Raw genomic sequence first — 21,789 nt, 5'->3', positions numbered from 1 at the left:
GAGTAGAAATCTTTGGAAGTAGAAAGTCGAAAGTGGAAAGTTCTTCTTTAACTGTTTTGATCAGTAGTAGACTTTCTGTTTGTTCTGTTTGGTAGATTTCCTCAGCCGCCTGTGGATATGGCTTTACCTTACTGGCCTCTAATACCAAAGATCTGACTAAACTGTGGGGAATGGGCCTTAACAAAGACTCTCAGCTGGGCTTTCAGCGGACGCAACATGACAAAAGTAAGAAACCATCGCAATCAAACGGCTAATAATTCTGACTTCAACTGTATGTAACAAATGTCTATCACTTATTTAGTGATAGAAACTGACATAAAGCCGCACTGAAAAGACATGACATGAAGTGAGGCAAGCAGTAGCTCTGCCGCACTAAAAAGGGCACACATGAGCTCACGGATATTCTTGTTCAGTGGTTGCTCTTCTACGCTGTAAATTTCAATTGGAGTTTGTAACTTTGTTTTGCTCTGACTGACTGCAAAAATTGCTGATGCAACGTTAATTTCTCAGCTAAAAATTTCTCTAAATGTAACTTTCAATGAAAACGTGAATAAATAATGGACGAAACACAAATATATTGGGCGCAAATATTTGTAAATCTGACTTTGAAGGAGTCACTGCCTCATCAGCCACAAACCTCACTGATTGTCAATGGTTGATCCTGAAACAACATTCCAATCAGCGAATCAGAATTAAGGCTTCTGTTTACCGTCTATGTTAAGTGTAGGCTTACAGTTAGGTTTATCTATTTTTAATTATAATTTACAGTTATGGTTGGATTTAGGGGTAGGGAATAGGTATTCAAAAATTCAAATACACCTGATGTTCCAGGATTAACATAGATGTTAATCCAGGACCGCATCGTACTTTGCAAAATCATGACATGCTCTACAATCTTAGTAAATATTAGGACTCTCACAGTACATAGATTTGTAGTCAAGATTTTTGATACAGGTTTTCTCGTTTACTACACATGTGGTGAGCAAATAGCGTTGTTTTAAACGTGTGGATTTTAAACATTTTTTTTATCTCCTCAATTTATTGAATCAATTATTATCAGTAATCAATTTTGTAATCCCAAGATCGATCTTTTAGTTTATGTTTCTTCTCTTAAAGGAAAGGTCGACCGAAAAATGAAATTCCCGTCATCATTTTACTTTCAAACCTTTTTTTCTTGTCAAACACAAACGAAGATATTTGGAAAAATGTTGAAAAAACTGGTAACCATTGACTTTCATAGTATTTATTTTTCCTACTGTAGAAGTCAACAGGTTTTCAACTTTCTTCAAATTATAATTATTTGTGTTTAACTAAAGAACAAAAAATATTATTATTAAAAAATACATTACTGATTAAAATAATTTTTGGAGAGAAAAAGTGCCACAAAACATGAAGTGTTTTTGAAGTGACCCCCAAAAAGACTTCATCCAGAAGAAGAAAATATATTAGGAAATACTGTGAAAATGTCCTCGCTCTGTTAAACAGCACTATTGTCACCCCATATTTATATTTGAAATATTTGAAAAAGAATACAAAATTCACATTGTATATATTTATATTGCCTTTTTGTTCGGGAAGTATGTTGGTTTCAGTCAGTTTTCTATGCTTCAGGGTAGTGATAGTGTTAAACACTTCCTCCAGATCATGGAAATATTGATGAACTGTTTTTGGTGTTTGTAGGTAAGAGTTACGACTATGTGCTGGAAGCATCTCCAGTGTCTCTGCCGCTGCTGAACCCTCAGGAGACACGAGTGCTGCAAGTCTCATGTGGTCGTGCTCATTCTCTGGTGCTCACAGACTCTGAAGGAGGTGAGCTTAAATCTGACATGGTAAACATCGCAGGAATAAGTAGTAATGCCATTCTGGTGGATGAATGTGGGGATGTGTGATATTTAATTTTGTGTGAACTTTTATTGTGTATGTTACTCGGATTGCAAAAAAGAACAAAAAGTCACATACTGGACCTAAAATTGCAAACCTCCCACCATATATTAGGCAGGGGCAAGATGGAACACAGTTTTAGGCTGGGAAATCTCAAACAGAAACTTTTATCTAATTTATGTATTCATTTGTTTGTTGTTTTTAGTTATATATCTATTAATGAAATATTTTTGCCATGAAAATTGCATTTGTTGCTGACATGGCTATAAATAAAAATTACATCATCATCATCATCATCACACTCAAATGGGCCAACTAATTTTACCGATTTTTTTTTTTTCTTTTCAGAATTAATTTATTTCATGCTTGTATGGCCAACACCTACTATTTTTATGAACATACTTGCATGTTAAAAAGTTTGGACCCCCTATTGAATTTTATGGTTTTCCATAATAACAAAACTATATGGTTCTTGGCTGGTCCTAGAGGGGAAATATTATTCAAAAATCACTTTTATAAAAGCTTTACACACAGCTGTGGGGAATATAACCAACCTTTATTGGTAGAAATTAATCAAGTTAATTTTATGCAATCACACTTGAATAAAAACAGTTTCCAGAAACACTTTGATTGGCATTTTTACAAATCATTGGAGGGGGGAAAGCTCTGTCCATTAATGACAATCTTTCCCTCATTAGCATAGACAGCCCTGAGTGAGAAGCAGCCGTCTGCCATTAGAGTTGACATTTTTCACTACTTTTGAGATTTTCAATTTTTCACAGATATAATGTCAGTCCAGTTTTGAATTCACTCAGTCTAAAACGGGCAGATTCAAAGAGTTATAAAACATCAATTGTGCAGTTTCAAATGTATACAAATGATTATTCATTCATTCATTTTCTTGTCGGCTTAGTCCCTTTATTAATTCGGGGTTGCCACAGCGGAATGAACCGCCAACTTATCCAGCAAGTTTTTACACAGCGGATGCCCTTCCAGCTGCAGCCCATCTCAGGGAATTAATCAAATGATTAAACTTATGTAAAGGCTGGCTCACACTGTGCAATATTTTTTTTTAAACTGCAAAAATGACTACCATGTCACATCGTAAGATCTCAGCTGTCATAAAGTCAGACTGAAAGAAAATGAAGATGCACCAAACACGGAAGAAAACTCCCCCGGAGTTTGACATCATCTACCCATGACACTTTCACTATCCCGCGTTCTGAAATGATTCTTTACAGCAAATGTAAACAATCTGTATCGGCAATTTTGCACACAGCGTGTCTCAATAATAAAACTAGGAAGAAAAAAAAAACAGTTTTGACATTTCCACGCGGTCCTTTGTATTGTCGCATGGATTGCGTCATCAGATTCTGTGCTCCTATTGATTCTTGGATTGACACTCATCGCAGCTGTTGTCACACTGCAGGAAAGTGTCGGAAATCTTCTGACACTGCCAGAACTTTATCGGAGAGAAAATCTGATCACAACGAGCACTAAGCGGCTGTCAGTGAACATGTCAAACCAACGATCAAAGATCACAGATTTTAGCCAAGGATTTCAGCACTCTGTTTGGATTTTCCAAATTTGTCTCAGGTGACAAAATCTTGGCTAAAGTCTTACAGTGTGAGCAGGGTTTAAGGTTAAATAAGTTGAACAAGGTGTCTGTAGGCTCTTATAAAGAATTAAAAGTTGATAAATCAATTATGAGAAAATTAAGGACCTTAAAAGGTATTATTCGCGTTTTTACGAGGTCTTCAATTTTGTTTAAGCGTTGTCCAAAATGTTTGACTCCAAAAAAAGACTAAATATATTTATTTTTCTCCTAATATTAACAATGTCATGCTCGATCCACGCGATTAGTTCAGGCCAGGGCGTGTCCGGCCAAGCTCCTCTGTCTGGATGATGTCAGGTAATTTGTGGCGAACGCGGGAAGGTGATGGGCTGCTCTCCACGTATAGCAAAACCATAGAGCGAAACTGACACGAAATTGTAAGTTTGCGTACTCCTGGTTGAAGAAAAACGAGTTTATACAGTTTGGCTGAAGCCTTTTGCTGAAAACAACCACATAATTGATTCTTCCAAGCTTTGTTTCTTCTAAGCTTATCTGAGTTCTGTTGCATGATTGTGCTCCATTGATTTATTTAACTACAACTCTTTATTAGCAACTGTTTATTAAGTTCAATGTGTAATACTGATGATAGAACTTGAAGTGGTGACGGGGTCTTAAAATATTTTGAGAAGGTCTTTAAAAAGTCTTTAAAAAAGTATTGAAATTATCGTTAGGATTCCTGCATATGCCCTGTTTAAGTAACATTAAAGTCACATAATGGTACTTGCTACCTACTGGCACATTCAGTATGGCTATAAACGTCAACCGAACAAATGAAAGAAAAAGAAAGAAATACAGAAAGACAGATTGTTAACTTGTTGCGTTGTTATGAAGTTTTTTAAAATAAATACTGTCATTTTAATAATAAAAGACAAAAAAAATCATCTTTCATTAAAGTAAACTCAAGTATCTTCATGATATGGCATTAAAACACAAATAAATAATAAATAAATAAATAATAATAAAGATTTAATTCAGATTTATTTGAATAGCGCTTTTACAATGTAGATTGTGTCAAAGCTGCTTCATAAACATGACTACCATGTCACACTGTAAGATATACTTACAGCTTCATAAACATGACTAAAGATATTTGTTACCATGTAAGCAAAGTGAATAAACAAGACAGGCACTGAAAGAAAATACAATGCCATTTTTAGCTGGTGAAAATGGTGTATTTTTTTTGTCTCAAGTATTGTAAATTGATGTAGCTTGGTTTGAGAGTGCGTAGTGTCCCTGAGAGCCACCCTTTTCAACTTCCACTCGAAGGTTCACTAACTTGAACATTATCTGAATGAAATGAATGCTACTGCTATACACAGTAGATTAATTAGGAAGATTCCGCTTGAAGCTGCATTACAACTGCATTAGATATTAATTTCTAAGCTGCAGTGTGATGAGTGCTTGATGTCTCTTGTTCTCTGTTTCTCTCATTAGTGTTCAGCATGGGCAATAATACTTTTGGGCAGTGTGGGAGGAAGATCGTGGAGGATGAAGTGTACAGGTTTGTTCTTCAGCAGTGAATGTCCTGTTTTCTGCACCAGAGCGATCTGCTTTATATTGTGTGCTGGTGCCAAAACAAAACCTGTCTCCCAGTAGAGCCACATTCACTGCTAATTTCTTTGTTTTAGATTTTCTTGATTAGCTTAGAGTGAAATGATTATACAAAAAAAAATTTGTTGAATGAACATGATTTAATCGTGGCACCCTTTATGCATCTAATCCAATCAAGTAAACCTGAACTGCTTTGAACATGTTGTATGAACACAAAGCACATTTGTAGATAAAACATGGTTTCAATATGTCAGTCTAACTTCCTTGCAACTAATTGACTCAAAATGGTTTTTATTGTGTTATTCTAATTAAAATGATTCTAATTTACTCAATGTAACACTAAAGCTTTACTTTAACAAAATTATGTCTTGTTAAATCAGCTAATAAATTTCTTGTTCAATATTGTTGTTTAAATTACATTTTTGAAATGACAATACTATGAAGCAAGATTTAAAATTAAGTAATTCAACACAAAAAGGACAGAAAACATGTTATATATATATATTTTCTTTTATTATAGCCTTTAGCAGGCACCAATCACATTTAAACAAATTTCTTCTTTAATATTCTGATACAAAATGTTATATAACATCCAAAATTGTAATATGTAATATAAAATGTATAAGAAACATTTAGCCAACAAAATAACCTTAGCTCTTAAGAAAACTGATCCCCAAGAAATACCTGTAGGACGTTAATATCATTTTTTTTTACCAATTAAGTTTAAACAGCTTTCTTCACTTTGGTACTCCTATTCAAAATGTAAAAGTATAAAATGTATAGGAAACATATAGCCAACAACATAACATGCATAACATTCAAGCTCTTGGGAAAACCAATTCCCTAACTGTGCCGAAAACACGCGGTGATACTTCTTCTTGTTGTTTTTATATGGTGACATCCAAACGCACTACCGCCACCTACTGATATGCGCGAAGTGACTCTCCAGAGTGAGAGTTGTCGATTTGAAGCGTCTCAGTCTCATTGAATCAACATGTTCTGATCAAATTCATTTAATTATTTCTTGATTCAGTTTCAAATAACATGAATTAATCATTTAACATACGTAAACTTGATTTGTTCTTTTCAATCTGACGAATTTTTATTTTGTAAATCCAATACATGCCTAGTTGATTTTTTTGAGTGTACAGTATGATGGGAATTGCTCTCGCGTTTGCAATTGGAGTGAAACATCAGAGGCAACACAATAAAACCAAATAAGAAGCGTTTTCATCAAAGTAGCTAGTTATAAATGTATTTAAATTACTTTTAAGCTGAAAAGTAACGTAATGGATTAGTTTTTTTTTTTTTTTCCTTTATTGTCAGTTACTTATTATGTACTTGCTTAAATACTGTACAAAAATTCAACTGTTCTATATAAATTATTTTAAAGAAGCAGAGTAATATATATTTTGCAAATGTCTTTCGACTATCAAGACAATTGCGTACATGCTTTAAGAGCACCTACGATGAAAATCCTCTTTTGTAAGCTGTTTGGACAGAACTGTGTGTATAGTGTGTCCACAGTCATATTGGGGCAACAATAAGTCTCTATTTATTTATTTATTTTTAATTTACTGACGTAAAAATAGGACCCTAATCCCTCCCATTTTGAGGCGCATCGCAACAGAGTTTGATTTTCTCTGCCCACCGGTGTTGACCCACCATTAACATGGCTGTTTTTCAATTCCAAGAACGCAGAAAACAAACTTGCCTTCTTGTAAAGACCGTTCTTGCCAGGTGTCTTCAGAAGAACTAACTCGGAAGACCACGAGAACAGAGAACGCATCCTTTGAGAAATGAGATGCTGCGTTCTTCCTGATGGTCACGTGACCTTCACGCGTTTTTAAAGGAAAATTATTTAAACATTACTTTTTTTTTTACATTTATACAACGATTTATTGTTTTTTCCCTTTCCAAAATATTTACTATGCATAAAAACATTATAAATATATGTTGCACAATACAAATAAAACAGATTTTAATATGAATTTCAATAAATAAACCCCCTCAATGTGTTTATGCCTTTATTAAGATTATCATATTTTGCCAAATCATCACCGTTTTACAATATTACCATATTACCTTTTATTTAGGGAAACTCCTGAGATAATAAGTTATATCTCTGAACTTATAATAAATAATAATAATAAAGGAATAATAAACCTATATAAAATGCTGCGCTTTCCACCTCCAGTTGCCATGACTTCTGGCACTTCTAGAGAGAGTTCGGTGCTCAAGGCTGCATCGGTGCGTCCTCGATATCGAGAACACGTCCGGGAAGTTTCACGCGTCCTCCGTTCGTGCGGTCTTGAGTATTGGAACTGAACTTTGAAAGTTAATGATGACGTTACACGAGAACACGAGTACACAAGACCGTTTAAAACTTTTGCAAGTCAAAAACATTTTTAAAAGTGCGTTTGTAATAAATACATTAAAATCATAACGTAATTCATCACCACAGCCACATAGTGTCAGAACAATTATAAAAGAAGATGCTTCAATTCCGGTTTGTGGACTTTAATCGGGTTTATTCTACATAAACATTTAAAATATCCATACAGCAGTTGATATTAACGTGTATCCTGTCACATTTACTGTGCAATGCTGAACGTGTGTGTGCATGCGTTTGTGTGCATGTGAACTTTATAGCGATCTTGGGCCCTGTCATACACCCGGTGCATGGCGCGACGCAATTGTTGTTTGCTAGTTTCAGCTCGGGGCAAGAGTCGTTTGACGTTTTGCACCTCGCTGTTGAAATAGCAAAAGCATTTGGGCTCTAATGTGCGCCCATAGGCATTCTGGTCTAAAAAAAGGAGGCGTGTTAAGGTGGATTGCTGGCGTGTTGCTATTTGAGGGACTAAAATAGTCTGTTCAATAGACCAGCAGAGAGGAGGTCTAAAGTTCAGCGCAGAGCGCGTTAGTTGTGCGCCTCGCTTAAACATTGCTTAATACACACAGGATATACAGCAATTCCCAAATATCTTTACAAATGGAAAAGAATTAAAGGATTAAAATATTAAAAAAAAAAAAATTTAGCCTACATAAATATAAAAACCACTGCATTCATGTCTTTATCTCGGGGAGGCTTTTTCAGTTTCATGACAATTTGCTTTTGTATAAGGTTAATATTATTAGCAGTATTATTTGTTATCCATATTTATCATTCAGTTTTATGAACACACTTCGTTATTATTGTTCATTTATTCGTTTCCTGGAAATTAGAACTGAATTTAAAAAAAGTTGTGAAAAAAAATTGCGCTTAACAAACAAAATTAATTATGTAGGCTAATGTATGTCTGTGCGTACAAAACATTTCCCTATCCACAAGAGTGAAAGTGAAAGTAAAGAATGAGGAGGCTCATCTCTCATTCTCGCGCTGTAGATGCTCTGTTTAACTGTTTTCTCTCTAGGGAAGTGTTCAGTTTTTACACTTACAAAGTCCGCCATGTAAATAGCAAAGGGCGCGGCGAGACACAACTGTCTCTTAAAGGGAATGGGAGATAAGACTGATTGGTTTATTCTTAAAACACACCTATAACTCATTAAGAGAATAAGCTAAACCCTGTTAGACCATGATGCGCCACGGCGCAAAGCGGATTTTTCCGTCCTTAAAATAGCACAAGTGGATTCAGACATGCCCTTAATGCTAAAGGTATAAATATAAAGTTATTGTAAATATATATTTTTTATTATTCAGACATTTTCCGTAGTTTTCAACTAAGTTTATTTTTTCCGTCAACTCGCATGCTTAAGATACTATTGAATATTTTAGAAACTTGGCAGTGTTTTTAAAATATATTTGAATACTTTTGAAAGTAGGAAATTTGGTGTCATTATTAGAAAAAATGATTTTTCATCATATTTATATTGTTTAATTTTTAATAATTGTATTTTATTGGATTTTTTAAGAACAACCACAAAGACACACATACACAAACACACACAACACTAGGCACTGTCTCGGACAAATCCCATACAATGAGTCAATGAACAAATAACAATGACATCACAGTTTAGCAAGTGACAACAGAAAATAGAATAAAGAAGTAAAATTAAATAATTAAATATGTAAAATAAGTAAATTAAGTCTCTGAAGTATCATCAGAGGTTGAGTGGCTGGTTTGCTCATCTAGATAGTTTAGAAATAAACCCCAAACACTGAGAAATTTTTCAATAGAATGAGTCCTCAAAATTCTCAGTCTTTCAATCTGTATTACCGAAGTCATGTCTGCAATCCACATTTGAAATGTAGGAGGTGAAGATGACTTCCAATGTCGAAGCAAAAGCCTTTTGGCCACAATCATGCCTAAAGACAAAGACTGCTGGAGGCCATGTGGGAGATGAGAAATGTGTTGTGAATATCCAAATATATTGTTTAATTTTAAGTCTTAATGTTTTTCTTTTTAACAAAACTTAAACTCAAATTTAGTATTTAACTCATTTTTAGTATTTAAGTATTAAATCAAATCGTTATTAGTATTAAATTACTTGCAGTTAAATTACTTATATTAAATTACTTATAATTTCTAAATTATTAATTTAAATTACTTATAGTAAGTTACTTTTCAGACATTGTGACTTGATATTTTTCAAGACACTTCTTTACAACTTAAAGTGACATTTAAAGTCTTAACTAGGTTATGTAGGTTAACTTGGCAGGTTAGGGTAATTAGGTAAGTTTTTGCTTAACAATGGTTTGTTCTGTAGACTATTGAAAAAAATATAGCTTAAAGGGGCTAATAATTTTGACCTTAAAATGTTTTTTTTTTTTTTTTTAATTAAAGCTGCTTTTATTTTAGTCAAAATAAAACAAAAAAGACTTTTTCCAGAAGAAAAAAAAATCAATATAATATATTACATACTGTGAAAATTTCCTTGCTCTGTTAAACATAATTTGGGAAATATTTATGAAAAGAAAAAACATTTAAAGGGGGGCTAATAATTCTGACTTCAACTGTATGTATCTACTGATTATGAGATTCACTTTCCTTGCTATGAATCATTGGGTGATTGTAATTTTTCTTTCTGAAAGCTTTGTGAATTCTGTCTAATTGCTGTCTTCTACTCTGTCCCCTACAGTGGCAGTCATGTTGTTCACAAGATTGAGGGTTTTGACAGTCGGGTCATCCAGGTATGCAACAACAGTAAATATTATTACTGTTGCAGTAGACATATTTGTAGTGAAGATTTTCATACAGGTTTTTTGGTGGTTCATTGTTTTAAATGCTTCGTATGTAGAGCCTGATATGATTTTTTTATTATCTCAATTTCTTGAATTATTTATTATAAATAATCATTTCTCAAACCCCAAGATCAATCTTTTAATTCATAATACTTATCTTAATATAAAGGGACAGTTCTCTCAAAAATGAAAATCCTGTCTTCACTGTCAACAGTTTAAACACAAAAATATTTAGAAATACCTGTAACCATTGACTTTATATAGTATTTGTTTTTCCTACTGTGGAAGTCAACAGATGCTCAACTTTCTAAACTTTCTGGTCACTGATGTTTTGTTGTTAAACTAAATTAAAATCTACATTATCACTGCTGTAAAGGGTCCTTATGACTTATAAACTGAAAATAGTCGCATCAATCTTTCGCTGGGAGATTTCAGTGGCTGAACAACACTTCTGTGCATATAACCCATTCATAACAACTCACTCTACATCAGCTCTGCGTGACTAAAAAAGTTTTAACACAGAGCATTACCGGTCTAACAGAAGTACTTCAGCCTACAGCGTGCAAAACTAACTTCAGTATTGATTCAGGATTTTAAAAAGTTTTGATTCGGCGATTGTAGACTGACAAATTTTAATTAGACGAACATTTTGTAGTTTTATACCTTACCCAGAATATAAAAATACATTTAGATCATTTACTTTAATCATAACAATTGGAATGTGAAGAGACTTTCAACCAGCACAATACATTTTGACAACACTTTATAATAGCTACACACTATGAATATTAAGCATTAGCAAATAGTGAATTCAAATGCATTAACTCTACATTAATAAATGTTAGTAAACAGTTTATAACTGCAGATACAAATGCTCTATTGTTAACTTACAACCACATGTATAATGTGCTTAATAATTGTACTTTCATACTTTGTTAATGATTTATTTTTCATTACTAAATGAAGTACTGTGTTATTTACAAACCAGTCATTTAAACGGCACCTATGGTGAAAAATCTACTTTTAAAGCTGTTTGGACAGAGTTGTGTAGATATAGTGCATAGACTGTCATATTGGGGTGAAATAAACACACCTAGTCCTTTTTTTTTTTTCAAATTTAACCACTTAAACTCTGCGTGCCCGGTACCGGGGACAAAATGACGTCATCGGGAGAATAACTATAGGTTTAAAAGGTCTGTCTGCATCAATAACACCATATGACCTACTGGGTGAAAGCTTAGAATGTCTATTTTCAACTGATGCTCATCACTTTAATATTTGTTGTACTGCAACGAAGTTATTTACACTTAATTTACACTCGATGTATAATATCTCAACCCCCCCCTGATTATGTACTTTGTTCAGTATGCATATTTTTCACATCGCTAATATTAGACACACAATGGCAAGTAATACATCAAATTAAAGCTCTCATTCCCAATAATAAGGATCCATCGTTATTTTTATTGATTTACAATCACATATCTAACAGTCTTCGATTGAATCATAAAGTATAAACTTTCAGTAAATCAGTAAACCCCTGCTGTGTCTTGTAAGTGCCAAACGCAACAAATTATTGTCATGATATTCCAAAATTCGGGAAAATATGATAACTTCAACCTATCCAGATGAATTACATATCAATGGAAAGGTGAGATTCTCTGCTTTACGCTGATGTATCAAGAGCATTGATCAGCCAATCAGTGACTGAGATATTGAAACAGGAAAGCATAAATAATCCTCACTTTAAATTAGGTCACAAAACATAAAGCATTTATTAACATACAAAGTAGCCATTAATATATGCCTAAATAATAAGATAGATAAATATTATTCATTTATTAACTCACTCTGCATGATTATTATTAATGTAGAATTAATGCTTAACAAATAATGTATTCACTAGATGCTAATGCTTAATAAATGATTCATAGTGTGCAGTTATTATTAAGTGTTGCCCATTTTTTAATTCGTTTTTTATTTAGTATGACCCCTTCTAGGTTACGCTTTTTGGTCTTGTCTTTGTGAGATTGTCTTGAGCCGTTTTTCTCCTGTCGTCCTGTAGGTGGCTTGTGGACAGGACCACAGTCTGTTTCTGACAGACAGAGGCTCTGTGTTTGCCTGTGGGTGGGGGGCAGATGGACAAACAGGTTTGTTTCAGCCTCCGTCTGTCATTACCTCTTTTCTCTCCGTCTCGCTTTTTGTTCTACAGCATTATGAAATCAGCCTAAAGGTGTTTTCCAGAAAAAATCTATTCTGACAACAGTCTGTGACTCATAGCTGCAACCATGTGACCCTTCTCACAGTGTTTTAATGCATCTCTTATTTTCAGGTCTGGGTCATCATAACAAGGCCTCGTGTCCAGTGCCTGTAGGAGGAGATATGGCCGGGGTCACAGTTCAGCAGGTTGCCACGTATGGAGACTGCAGTCTCGCAGTGTCTACAGATGGCCAGGTTTTCGGGTGGGGGAATTCTGAGTACCTCCAGCTGGCTTCTGTCACCGAGTCCACACAGGTAAAGATGAGCAGAACACAGAGATGACTGAAGGAACTGTTCACTGTCATAGAATTATCTGCATCACATACACAATATTTAAGCCACCATTACGTTTCTTGTTTTGTTAATTAGGTTATAATCCCACTATATAAAGCTATTTCTCATTGACTTTATTACAATACAACCTGAATTTACAGGTTAGAGTTAGATTGTTTTTATTTTTTGGTCTGATTTTTTTATGCGAAATATAAAAGTAAAAGAGATGATGAATGATGAACGAGTGCTTGCTGGCTTCAGTGAAACTTGTTGGTGGCTCAATTCTGGTTTGAGGTTTGAACCAGGGTCTCTATTCTAACGTGAAGTACATTTGCCAAGGAAAAATGTGAATTAGTTACATATCCATCAAGTTGTTAGAGCGGTTGACTGTAGTAGACTGTCGAATGAAGCAAGTATAATGGAGACATGAGCTGCGTCCAAAATGGCACACTATGCACTCATGCACTATGTACTTATGCACTTACACACTCAACAGGATAGTATATGTTTGTTGTGGCGTCCTAAATGGCACACTAATGTTTTTTTTACTAAGTGGAAATTCAAACCGTGTCCCTGATGACGTTTGACGGTTGCCAAATCAGTGAAATAAACGACCTAATTATTAAATAATACCTGCAGTGAGTATTGCCGCATTTACCATCGGGAGGCGCTATAATCACTCTCGTAGGAGAATTTTGCTTTCACCATCCAAAATAAATAAAGTTGTTCAACATGTGCATGCGATAGCTCCGCCCCTTCCGCTACGTAAGTAAACCTGCGGTCGATGAGTGCGTGAAGTGTCCATCATTACACACTTCATTTTAGCAGCTGAATGAGGGCATCATCCGGGTAATTAAAGTGCACTTATAATTTTTAAAGTTTTCAGTGTGAACACACTACTTACACTATTTATACTATAAAATGGCGTAGAATAGTGCATAAGTATGCGATTTGGGACGCAGCTATGGTGTACATGGGTGTAATGACAGCTATGTTAGAGTTTATTTGGCAAATGTGTTTCCATCTTCCATTATTTGCGTTAACCCTGTTTGGTCCAAAACAAACCCAAAGCGTAAAACGTATTTTTTAATTTTTTTGGCAAATTAGGGCAAAGCAGGACAAAGCAGGGCAAGGCAAGTTTATTTATATAGCACATTTCATACACAATGGTAATTTGAAGTGCTTAAAAGAAAAAAAAAAAACAACAGAGAATAAAAATCATTAAAAGTAGATAGAACAGATTAAAATGTGTTAAACACAGACTGTAAAAGATATGGGCGTAGTATCCGTGACATCACCCGTAGGTTTCTGAAGGGCGCAAATGAAGCTACTAGTGGGCGTGGCCGACCGGCGCCATTTTGTTTGCGCATTATCGCTCCAACAGGGAGATACCAAATAAGGGCAAAGTGAGCAGAGCTACAGACGCCAGCTAGCATTTTGCTTAGACAGGCTTTTCTTTGAGAGAAACGCTTAATACTTCATTACCTGCGACTCATTTGTGTTCTGACCACTTGTGCTTGGTTGTTAACTTTTAAAAACACCGTCGTGATACATTGAGCCACTAACCTTTGTTCTTATGACGTTTTTCTACTGGAGGAAAACGCAAATTACACTTTAATAACAGTCTGTGTTAGTAAATCCAAGACTATTGATGAAATCCAGGCATAACACTGTATGACAACACTTCAGAGGACTGTTCTAGAGCTTACAGCTAATCAATCTGTCAGATTCTGAAGTGCTTTACAGGTCTAAAGAAAAAAATAAATGATAAATGATCTTAAATGAAACAAATACATTTACAGATATAGTATAAGTATATAATTTCACTGGAGTCTACGTGAATGGTTTGTGAGCACAATTAAGTGCACATAAAACAACACAAAAATATGATGTATATCAGAGGTCGCGTTAACCAAATATTTTCCGTCATTCCGTCAAATCTGAAGGTGATCCGTCATTTTGATGGATTATGCTGAGGGTGATCTATTGTAATTTGTAGCTAATTGTAATTCCCACTCCTCTCCAGCTGATGGCGATTGTTCTTGTTTTGTCTCCTCTTTGTCACCGCTGCTCACAGTTGGAAAAATGTCACAGCAGCTGAGTTTGAGAATTTTCTTTGAACCGCCAAATAGTTGTGATATTAAAAATAAAGGTTAAAAAAAGAGGAAGTGATGCAGTGGACGATGAAAAACAAACAGACAAAAATCCTCAGTCGCCGATAGCTGTTAAGAGCTAACCAAGCGGCAGCAAGCAGGTCAGGTGCTTTTGAGTGCGTTGTGAGCACTACCGGATGCAGAGGGGTGCAGAAAAAGCGCGCGCTGTAGTATTTTTTCCCGGTGAAACGAGTGCTTGCAGGATCGGGAAATCCCATATTTAGAGAATCCAGCCAACTTAGTATTGATCACAGCCTTAGGAGAAATGTTTCCTAACTACAAAACGCTGGACTAGTAATTCCGGTCACGAATAGTCGACTTTCCGAGGCAAAGACACAGAATTTAATGACAACTGCCTCTGCATCAGTCTCCCTTGATGCGTTTGATTACGCACAGGCAAGCACCCAGTTCAGGTCAACGCAGAAGGAAGATAGGAGTTAAGGCAGATAGGAGTTTTTGTTCATTTGTCAAATAAGTAAATGAATAATTTAGCCTATATGCTCGTCGTGCAAGTTCATTATTAAAATATGAATGAAAAAAACTATTAAAAATATGCTTATTAAATAACGAGCAATAATAGGTTATGACGAAATTTTTACAACCCTCCGTCAAAATGACGGACAATGAGAAAGTCTAACGCGACCTCAGATGTATATGTCGAGTTCAGCAGCTAATCAGCCAGATTAAGGTGAAGGTGACAGCGAGACCTAACTGTCACTCAAGTGGCCACGCCCTTAATTATGCAGACTTAATATAACTTAATATAAACAAAACAGATGAGTTAAAAAAAATCACCCCCCTCACAGGAATATTAGCTATATGAACCAAGATTGTTCTTTGTAAACACCTTTTTTTCTGCTGTAAAGTTGACCGTTTTAACAGTGGGCTCAATAGAAATCTGCTCTATTATGGAGCCAGGACTAGCAGAATTTCGATGATTTGCAGTTTCAGTTACTTCTGTATTGGCTTCACAATGGAGAGCGGGAGGTTGCCGCTTGGTTTTAAAGAAATGAAAGAGAAAAGAAAGACGTAACAATGCGATCTTATGTACGTAGCACAGTGCTTATTCTGTAAAGGCACAGCTAAACAGATTTGTTTTCAGTTTTGATTTAATGGATTAAATAATCTTGAATTACGGGATTTTATTCAAAAGTCTGTGTTTCTATTGAATCCCACCTAGTGACAATGGTTCTATTTTTCAGCATTTTAGTTATTAATATAATGATTGCTATCATTATTCCCAAACACGCTGTTAACGAACTGAAATCATATTTGGAGAGAAAGCAGCGCCACAAAACAGAGTCATGAAATGGCCTCTACAGGGTCCAGACCTGAATATTACAGAGGTAGTATGGGATTACCATCACAGACAGCCTAAAACTAAAATAGAATTGTGGTAAAACCAAAATGTGCTGAAAGTGGCATGGAAAAAACATACATTTTCACTGTTTTTTGTTTTTCTGCATCACATGAATGCTGTTTTTGTCAAATTAAATTAGTTAAAAAAGTTTTTGTCAAGTTAAACTAGAATAATTTTAGATTATAAACACAATGTCATCTGTTTTGTCTATTAAGCACCAGCAAGACCGGGGCTTCTATCAACACACAGCAGTGACTAATTCCAAAATCAATCCAGTGTGTCAGCTTCATCACACCATACAAAGACATAATGTATTGTCAGGTGTTGTAATTTGTGAATGGGTGATCCAAGGTGAAGATGTACCTATTAAAATGCCTTTGTATGATGTGTTTTATGTGCACAGGAAGGCTTTTAAGCTGAAATGTGTTTGTATTATTTGAAAAAGTATCTGTTTAATGACAAGCAGGGCTGGATTCCTCTTTTTTTTTAGAGAGGCTTGCTCAGTTTGTGCACCTTGTGGAGTGGTAGAGTTACTCCAGACCATAGCTCACTTGCTGAATATAGTGAACCGATGATGTCCATTCCTAAAAAGAGTCATTTCCCTACATTTTTTTACCTCATGTTTTCAGATCAGCTCTCCTCGTCTGCTGCCGCTGAAGGGTGTGGGTCGAATCAGACAGGCAGCATGTGGAGGAACACAGGTGGCTGTGCTCAACGGTAAGATCAGAGACTTTTGGCAGTTCTACCACAACACCATGACATAATCAGGAATTCCAGTTCTGTTTTATTTATAGAGCTGTCCCAAAATATACAAATATCACACATTTTAGAAGAGTGTTTTAAGTTTGTACAGAGAGAAGGAAGGTAGTCAAGGATCTAAAATTCAATTCAGTTTTTATATTTACTGCTGGGCATCCATTCAGCTTATTTCAGTTACTGATATGATACTCTATTGTTGACTCTATATTGATCTATAAATGCTGTGAATATTTCTAAAAATGAGCAGAGAATGTTACACCTGTATATTATTATACATTAAAGATTATTATTATTATTAGTTTTTTTTATTAGAGAAACCTCTGAGGTTTCAAATGCATTGTTACAATATTAAATAAAAAAGTCTATACAGTATTATGGATACACTTTAATTAAGGGGTTTTTCAGATACATTGGTTATGTTAATGAAAAATGCATCTAAATGATTTTAAACAGGGCTTGACATTAACTTTTTTTTGATCACCAGCGACAGTGGCTAGTAGTTTTTCAATGTTACTAGCCACTAGTGATGGGTCGTTCATGAATGATTCGTTCATATTGAACGAATCTTCAATATGACTCAGGAACTACGAGTCCTCTCAGGGAGTGATTCGTTTATCAGCGCGTGCACACATTTGTGCAGGTAGTATCGTTAATTTCAAGTCTTCATCACATTGGCAGAAGCCAATCATATGCATTTAGAGCCGGAAAAAGAATTGATCCGCTCACCTCTCGAGTCCTCGATCAGGTCTGAGTCACTCGTTCATCACGGGCCAATCATACGCGTTTAGAGCCGGAAAAAGAATTGATCCGTTCATCTCTCGAGTCCTCGCGTTTGAGTCATTCTGTCACGTGATGAACGAACGATCATGGCTCCTATTGGCTTAGACTGTGCATTGATTAAGATTATATGTGGCTGTTAGTATAACGTGAATGAACCCCTGACATTTGAAGACATGAAGAGGTGAGCTGAGCAAACAGACAAAAATGCCTTCATAGACAAGAGAGCAGGTAAACATTGAATTATTATTTTCTGCTTCTTATAATATTCTATTTATGATTTATTTGTCGTGTAAGCAACCTTTTGGGCTAGTTGTAGATGTGTTTCGAAGCAATTCGTAACATTTTAATGATATTTTGGCAAATTGAACCAAATGAACGAAATGACTCGAAAAAAGATTCGTTCATCTTGATGAACGAGACTCAAAGATCCGAGTCAGTAAAATGATCCGAACTTCCCATCACTACTAGCCACAATTTTGTCGTTGGGAAAACATTTTTTATATGCATAAATATGACTTTAACATGCTAAAATTATTTGATTTAGATTTTGTGTTTTGTCCACATGCCTTCTCATTCATTTCACGTTTTGCGTGTCGTGTATGAGCATATGGGTCATGGTGTCAGTGTTATACTGCAATTAGTTTTTATTTCACGTCACTTTTCAGAACTCAAAATTAAGGATTTACCAAATTTATCTCTATAACCACACCAAACAATAATTATTTCTTAGCCACACATTTTAAACGTGTCAAAACAAGCTAAATATAAAAAAACTAAGAAAAACAATTGACTTTTAAAATAACTATTGTCATGTATCAAACATATGCACAGTAAGCTGTCCTCGCTAAAGGTCTCTCAGATCATAACTAAACTGAGTTAATCTCATATTAAAGCAATGTTGTTGTAAAAAAAAAGATAATTACACAATGTAAACAAAAATAACCATAAGCAAAAGAAAGCAGGTTAAAACATACTGTGTGTGATAATGAAAGGATGATCACACTGTTATAATCTGTTCAAAGCGAAAGCAACTGGTTCTGCTTACAAAAAAACACATTTGGAGCTCCTGAAAGCAGCAAGACTGTGGATGCATTAGCATAACTTTTTGTCTGGTCTATATGAAGAAGAACTGGTCAATGGTTGCTTCAAGCAAGGAAACAGGTGCGCGCACACGCTTTAAACAGTCGCGTGCATCACATCAGCTGTTGGCGCGAGTGTTCATCCTCTCATTTGGTATTCATCTGCTTTCTTCTGCTCGCGCGAACGCTATTTTTTGGTCGTGCTGTTTCTCGATTGTAAGATCACATTTGCATGCATATTGGGTCATCCTTATAGCTTTTAAGAGAACTACAATTTAAAAATTATTTTCAGCTAGCCAAAGTGACTAACGGGAGTGACTGTCTAACCCGCCATAGCTGAAATCTACCTGCATTTGGCTGTTGTTAATGTTAAGTCCTGATTATAAATACGAGGTATTATTGTTAATTTCTACAACTTGTACATGTTTATATTGAATAATGGACCTGAAATAATAAAAACAGCTGTACTTATATTTTTGTTGTTAAGAAATATAATGGTTGTTAGATAATATTAGTTGAGTTGGAACTGTCAACTTATGTCTGAAATATATAAGTAAATGAATACACATTAAATATTTAGTATATTATTTTAATACCTTAAAATGTGTGAGTTGTCTGTACAATTAAATAAGTTACTAAAATAAGTTTTTATTGTATTTTAAATAGTCAAAATCTAATGATTGCAACTGACGCAGACTTCCTTGGATTTAGTGTCTTAAAGACTTTAAAAAAATCAGTATTAATTGCAAACATCGTCAATATTTTAGAGGTTCTTTATAGTGCTGTAAATTTTACCCACATAAGTGTGTGCGTATATAAATGTGTGTATTCAAATGTGTGTATATGTACTCACTGGCCACTTTATTAGGTACACCTGTCATAATTTCTACTCAGCCAATCACATGGCAGCAACTCAATGCATTTAGGCAGGTAGACATGATCAAGATGATCTGCTGCAGTTCAAACCGAGCATCAGAATGGGGAAGAAAGAAGGTTGTAGTGACTTTGAACGTGGCATGGTTGTTGGTGCCAGACGGGCTGGTCTGAATATTTCATAAACTGCTGATCTACTGGGATTTTCACGCACAACCATCTCTAGGGCTTACAGAGAATGGTCTGAAAAAGAGAAAATATCCAGTTCTGCGGACACTAATGCCTTGTTTATGCTAAAGTTCAGAAGAGCAAATTGACCAAAATCTTAGAGGAATATTTTCAGTATCTTGTTGAATCTAAGGATTAGGGCAACCTGGTACTATATATTAATAAAGTGGTCGGTGTGTGCTGTATAGATAAATATGAGGCGTTGTGTAGGATTTAAATGAAACTTTGCTTGTCAAGTACATAAAACATTGATTAAAACACCCAATAATTGAATTGCATAATAAGCTTTGAATTTTGCTGGAGCATTCCTTAGCGTTATCTTTATATATATATATATATATATATATATATATATATATATATATATATATATATATATATATATATATATATATATATAATTAGCATAATCTATTTTCATTATTCTACAGATCTAATACCTCTATTAATCGCATTATTTCTGTTTCCTAAGCTTTGCAATAACTTCGATAATATTTTATTCAATAACTAATCTTTGATAACTTTGTTAATTTACATGCTCAAAAGACTTTTACGCTAAAATTAAACTACTTCCTTTTAAACAGAAATGACTTCCTTTCACACTGAGAATTCATGCATATACACATATGAAATCATTTACAAATATGTATATGCACAACTACTTGTATATGTTTGTGAATTTTATTTTGTATGTTTGCACGGGTGTTTTTTGGTTTATGCAACCATGGAGTTTACATTCAAATGTGAGAGTTACAGGTGCATATACATATATTGAGTTTATTGTGTATATTCTCAAGTTTCATATGTGCCGTTTTGAACATCCAGTAATATAGGTGTATAGCTGAGTAATTTATAGCTGTGTATGCATTTATTGTATGTATGTGATTGATAAGCAAAGTTTGATATAAACCCTACACGGCGCCTCATACACAAATACTGAGGGCTCCATTTTGACGGTCCATGCGCAGAGCACAAACACTTTCAGGGCATGTCAGAACGCATTTTTGCTAATTTAAGGACGGGAAAATCCGCTTTGCACCGTGGCGCATGGTCTAAAAAGGTAGAGTTTATTTTCTTAATGAGTTATACAGTAGGTGTGTTTTGAGAATAAACCAATTAGAGTCTCATCTCCCATTCCCTTTAAGAGCCAGCTGCTTCGCGCCATAAGCGCATTCGCTATTTACAGGACGCAAAGTAAAACTAAGTGGAAAAAATGAGCATTTCACTAGCAAACAGTTAACAATTTTTTTTTAACAGAAAACTTTTAAACAGAGCATCTACTGCGTGAGAATGAGAGACAATGGATGTACTTTCACTTTCGCCCTTGGATAGGGAAACCTTTACGCATAGACATAAATTAGTGTATAAATAAATAATTGCGTTTGTTAAGCGCAAATATTCGTTTCAAAACTATTTCTAAATTCAGTTCTAATTTCCAGCAAACGAATAAATGAACAATAATAACGAAGTGTGCTCAAAAACCTGAGTTATATCCTAAAACACATGCTGTGCCCCATATGGTCTAAAACCTGACAGGTGGGCAAATCTAAGCTTGTTTTTAATAAAACAAATATAAATATGGATATAATAAATAATACTGCTAATAATAATAACATTATACAAAAGCAAATTGTTATGAATGAACTGAAAAAGCCTCCGGAGATGAAGAAGACATAAAAGCAGTGATTTTTCATACTTATGTAGGCTAGAAAATAATGTTTTGTAATATTTTAATCCTTTATATTTATATTCTATATCTATTCTTATTATATCCTATATATATCCTTAATATT

The 21,789-nt window shown here is 34.7% G+C and overlaps 1 protein-coding gene across 1 annotated transcript in view; it reads left to right on the top strand.

Annotated features, from left to right (window-relative positions):
- Positions 1-21,789, top strand: part of rcc1l (RCC1 like) — a 30,230-nt gene that overhangs the window by 6,237 nt on the left and 2,204 nt on the right. Inside the window, 7 exon segments of the mRNA NM_001082803.1 lie at positions 96-225; positions 1,681-1,809; positions 4,931-4,997; positions 10,130-10,181; positions 12,298-12,382; positions 12,565-12,746; positions 16,907-16,994. Of these exon segments, the coding sequence (NP_001076272.1) occupies positions 96-225; positions 1,681-1,809; positions 4,931-4,997; positions 10,130-10,181; positions 12,298-12,382; positions 12,565-12,746; positions 16,907-16,994 (733 nt within the window).

The sequence above is a fragment of the Danio rerio genome, chromosome 5 (assembly GCF_052040795.2).
Source record: "Danio rerio strain M-AB ecotype USA chromosome 5, GRCz13ab, whole genome shotgun sequence".
Taxonomy (NCBI): Eukaryota; Metazoa; Chordata; class Actinopteri; order Cypriniformes; family Danionidae; genus Danio; species Danio rerio.
The sequence above is the reverse complement of the archived record's forward strand: the minus strand, read 5'-3'. Positions and strand labels throughout refer to the sequence as shown.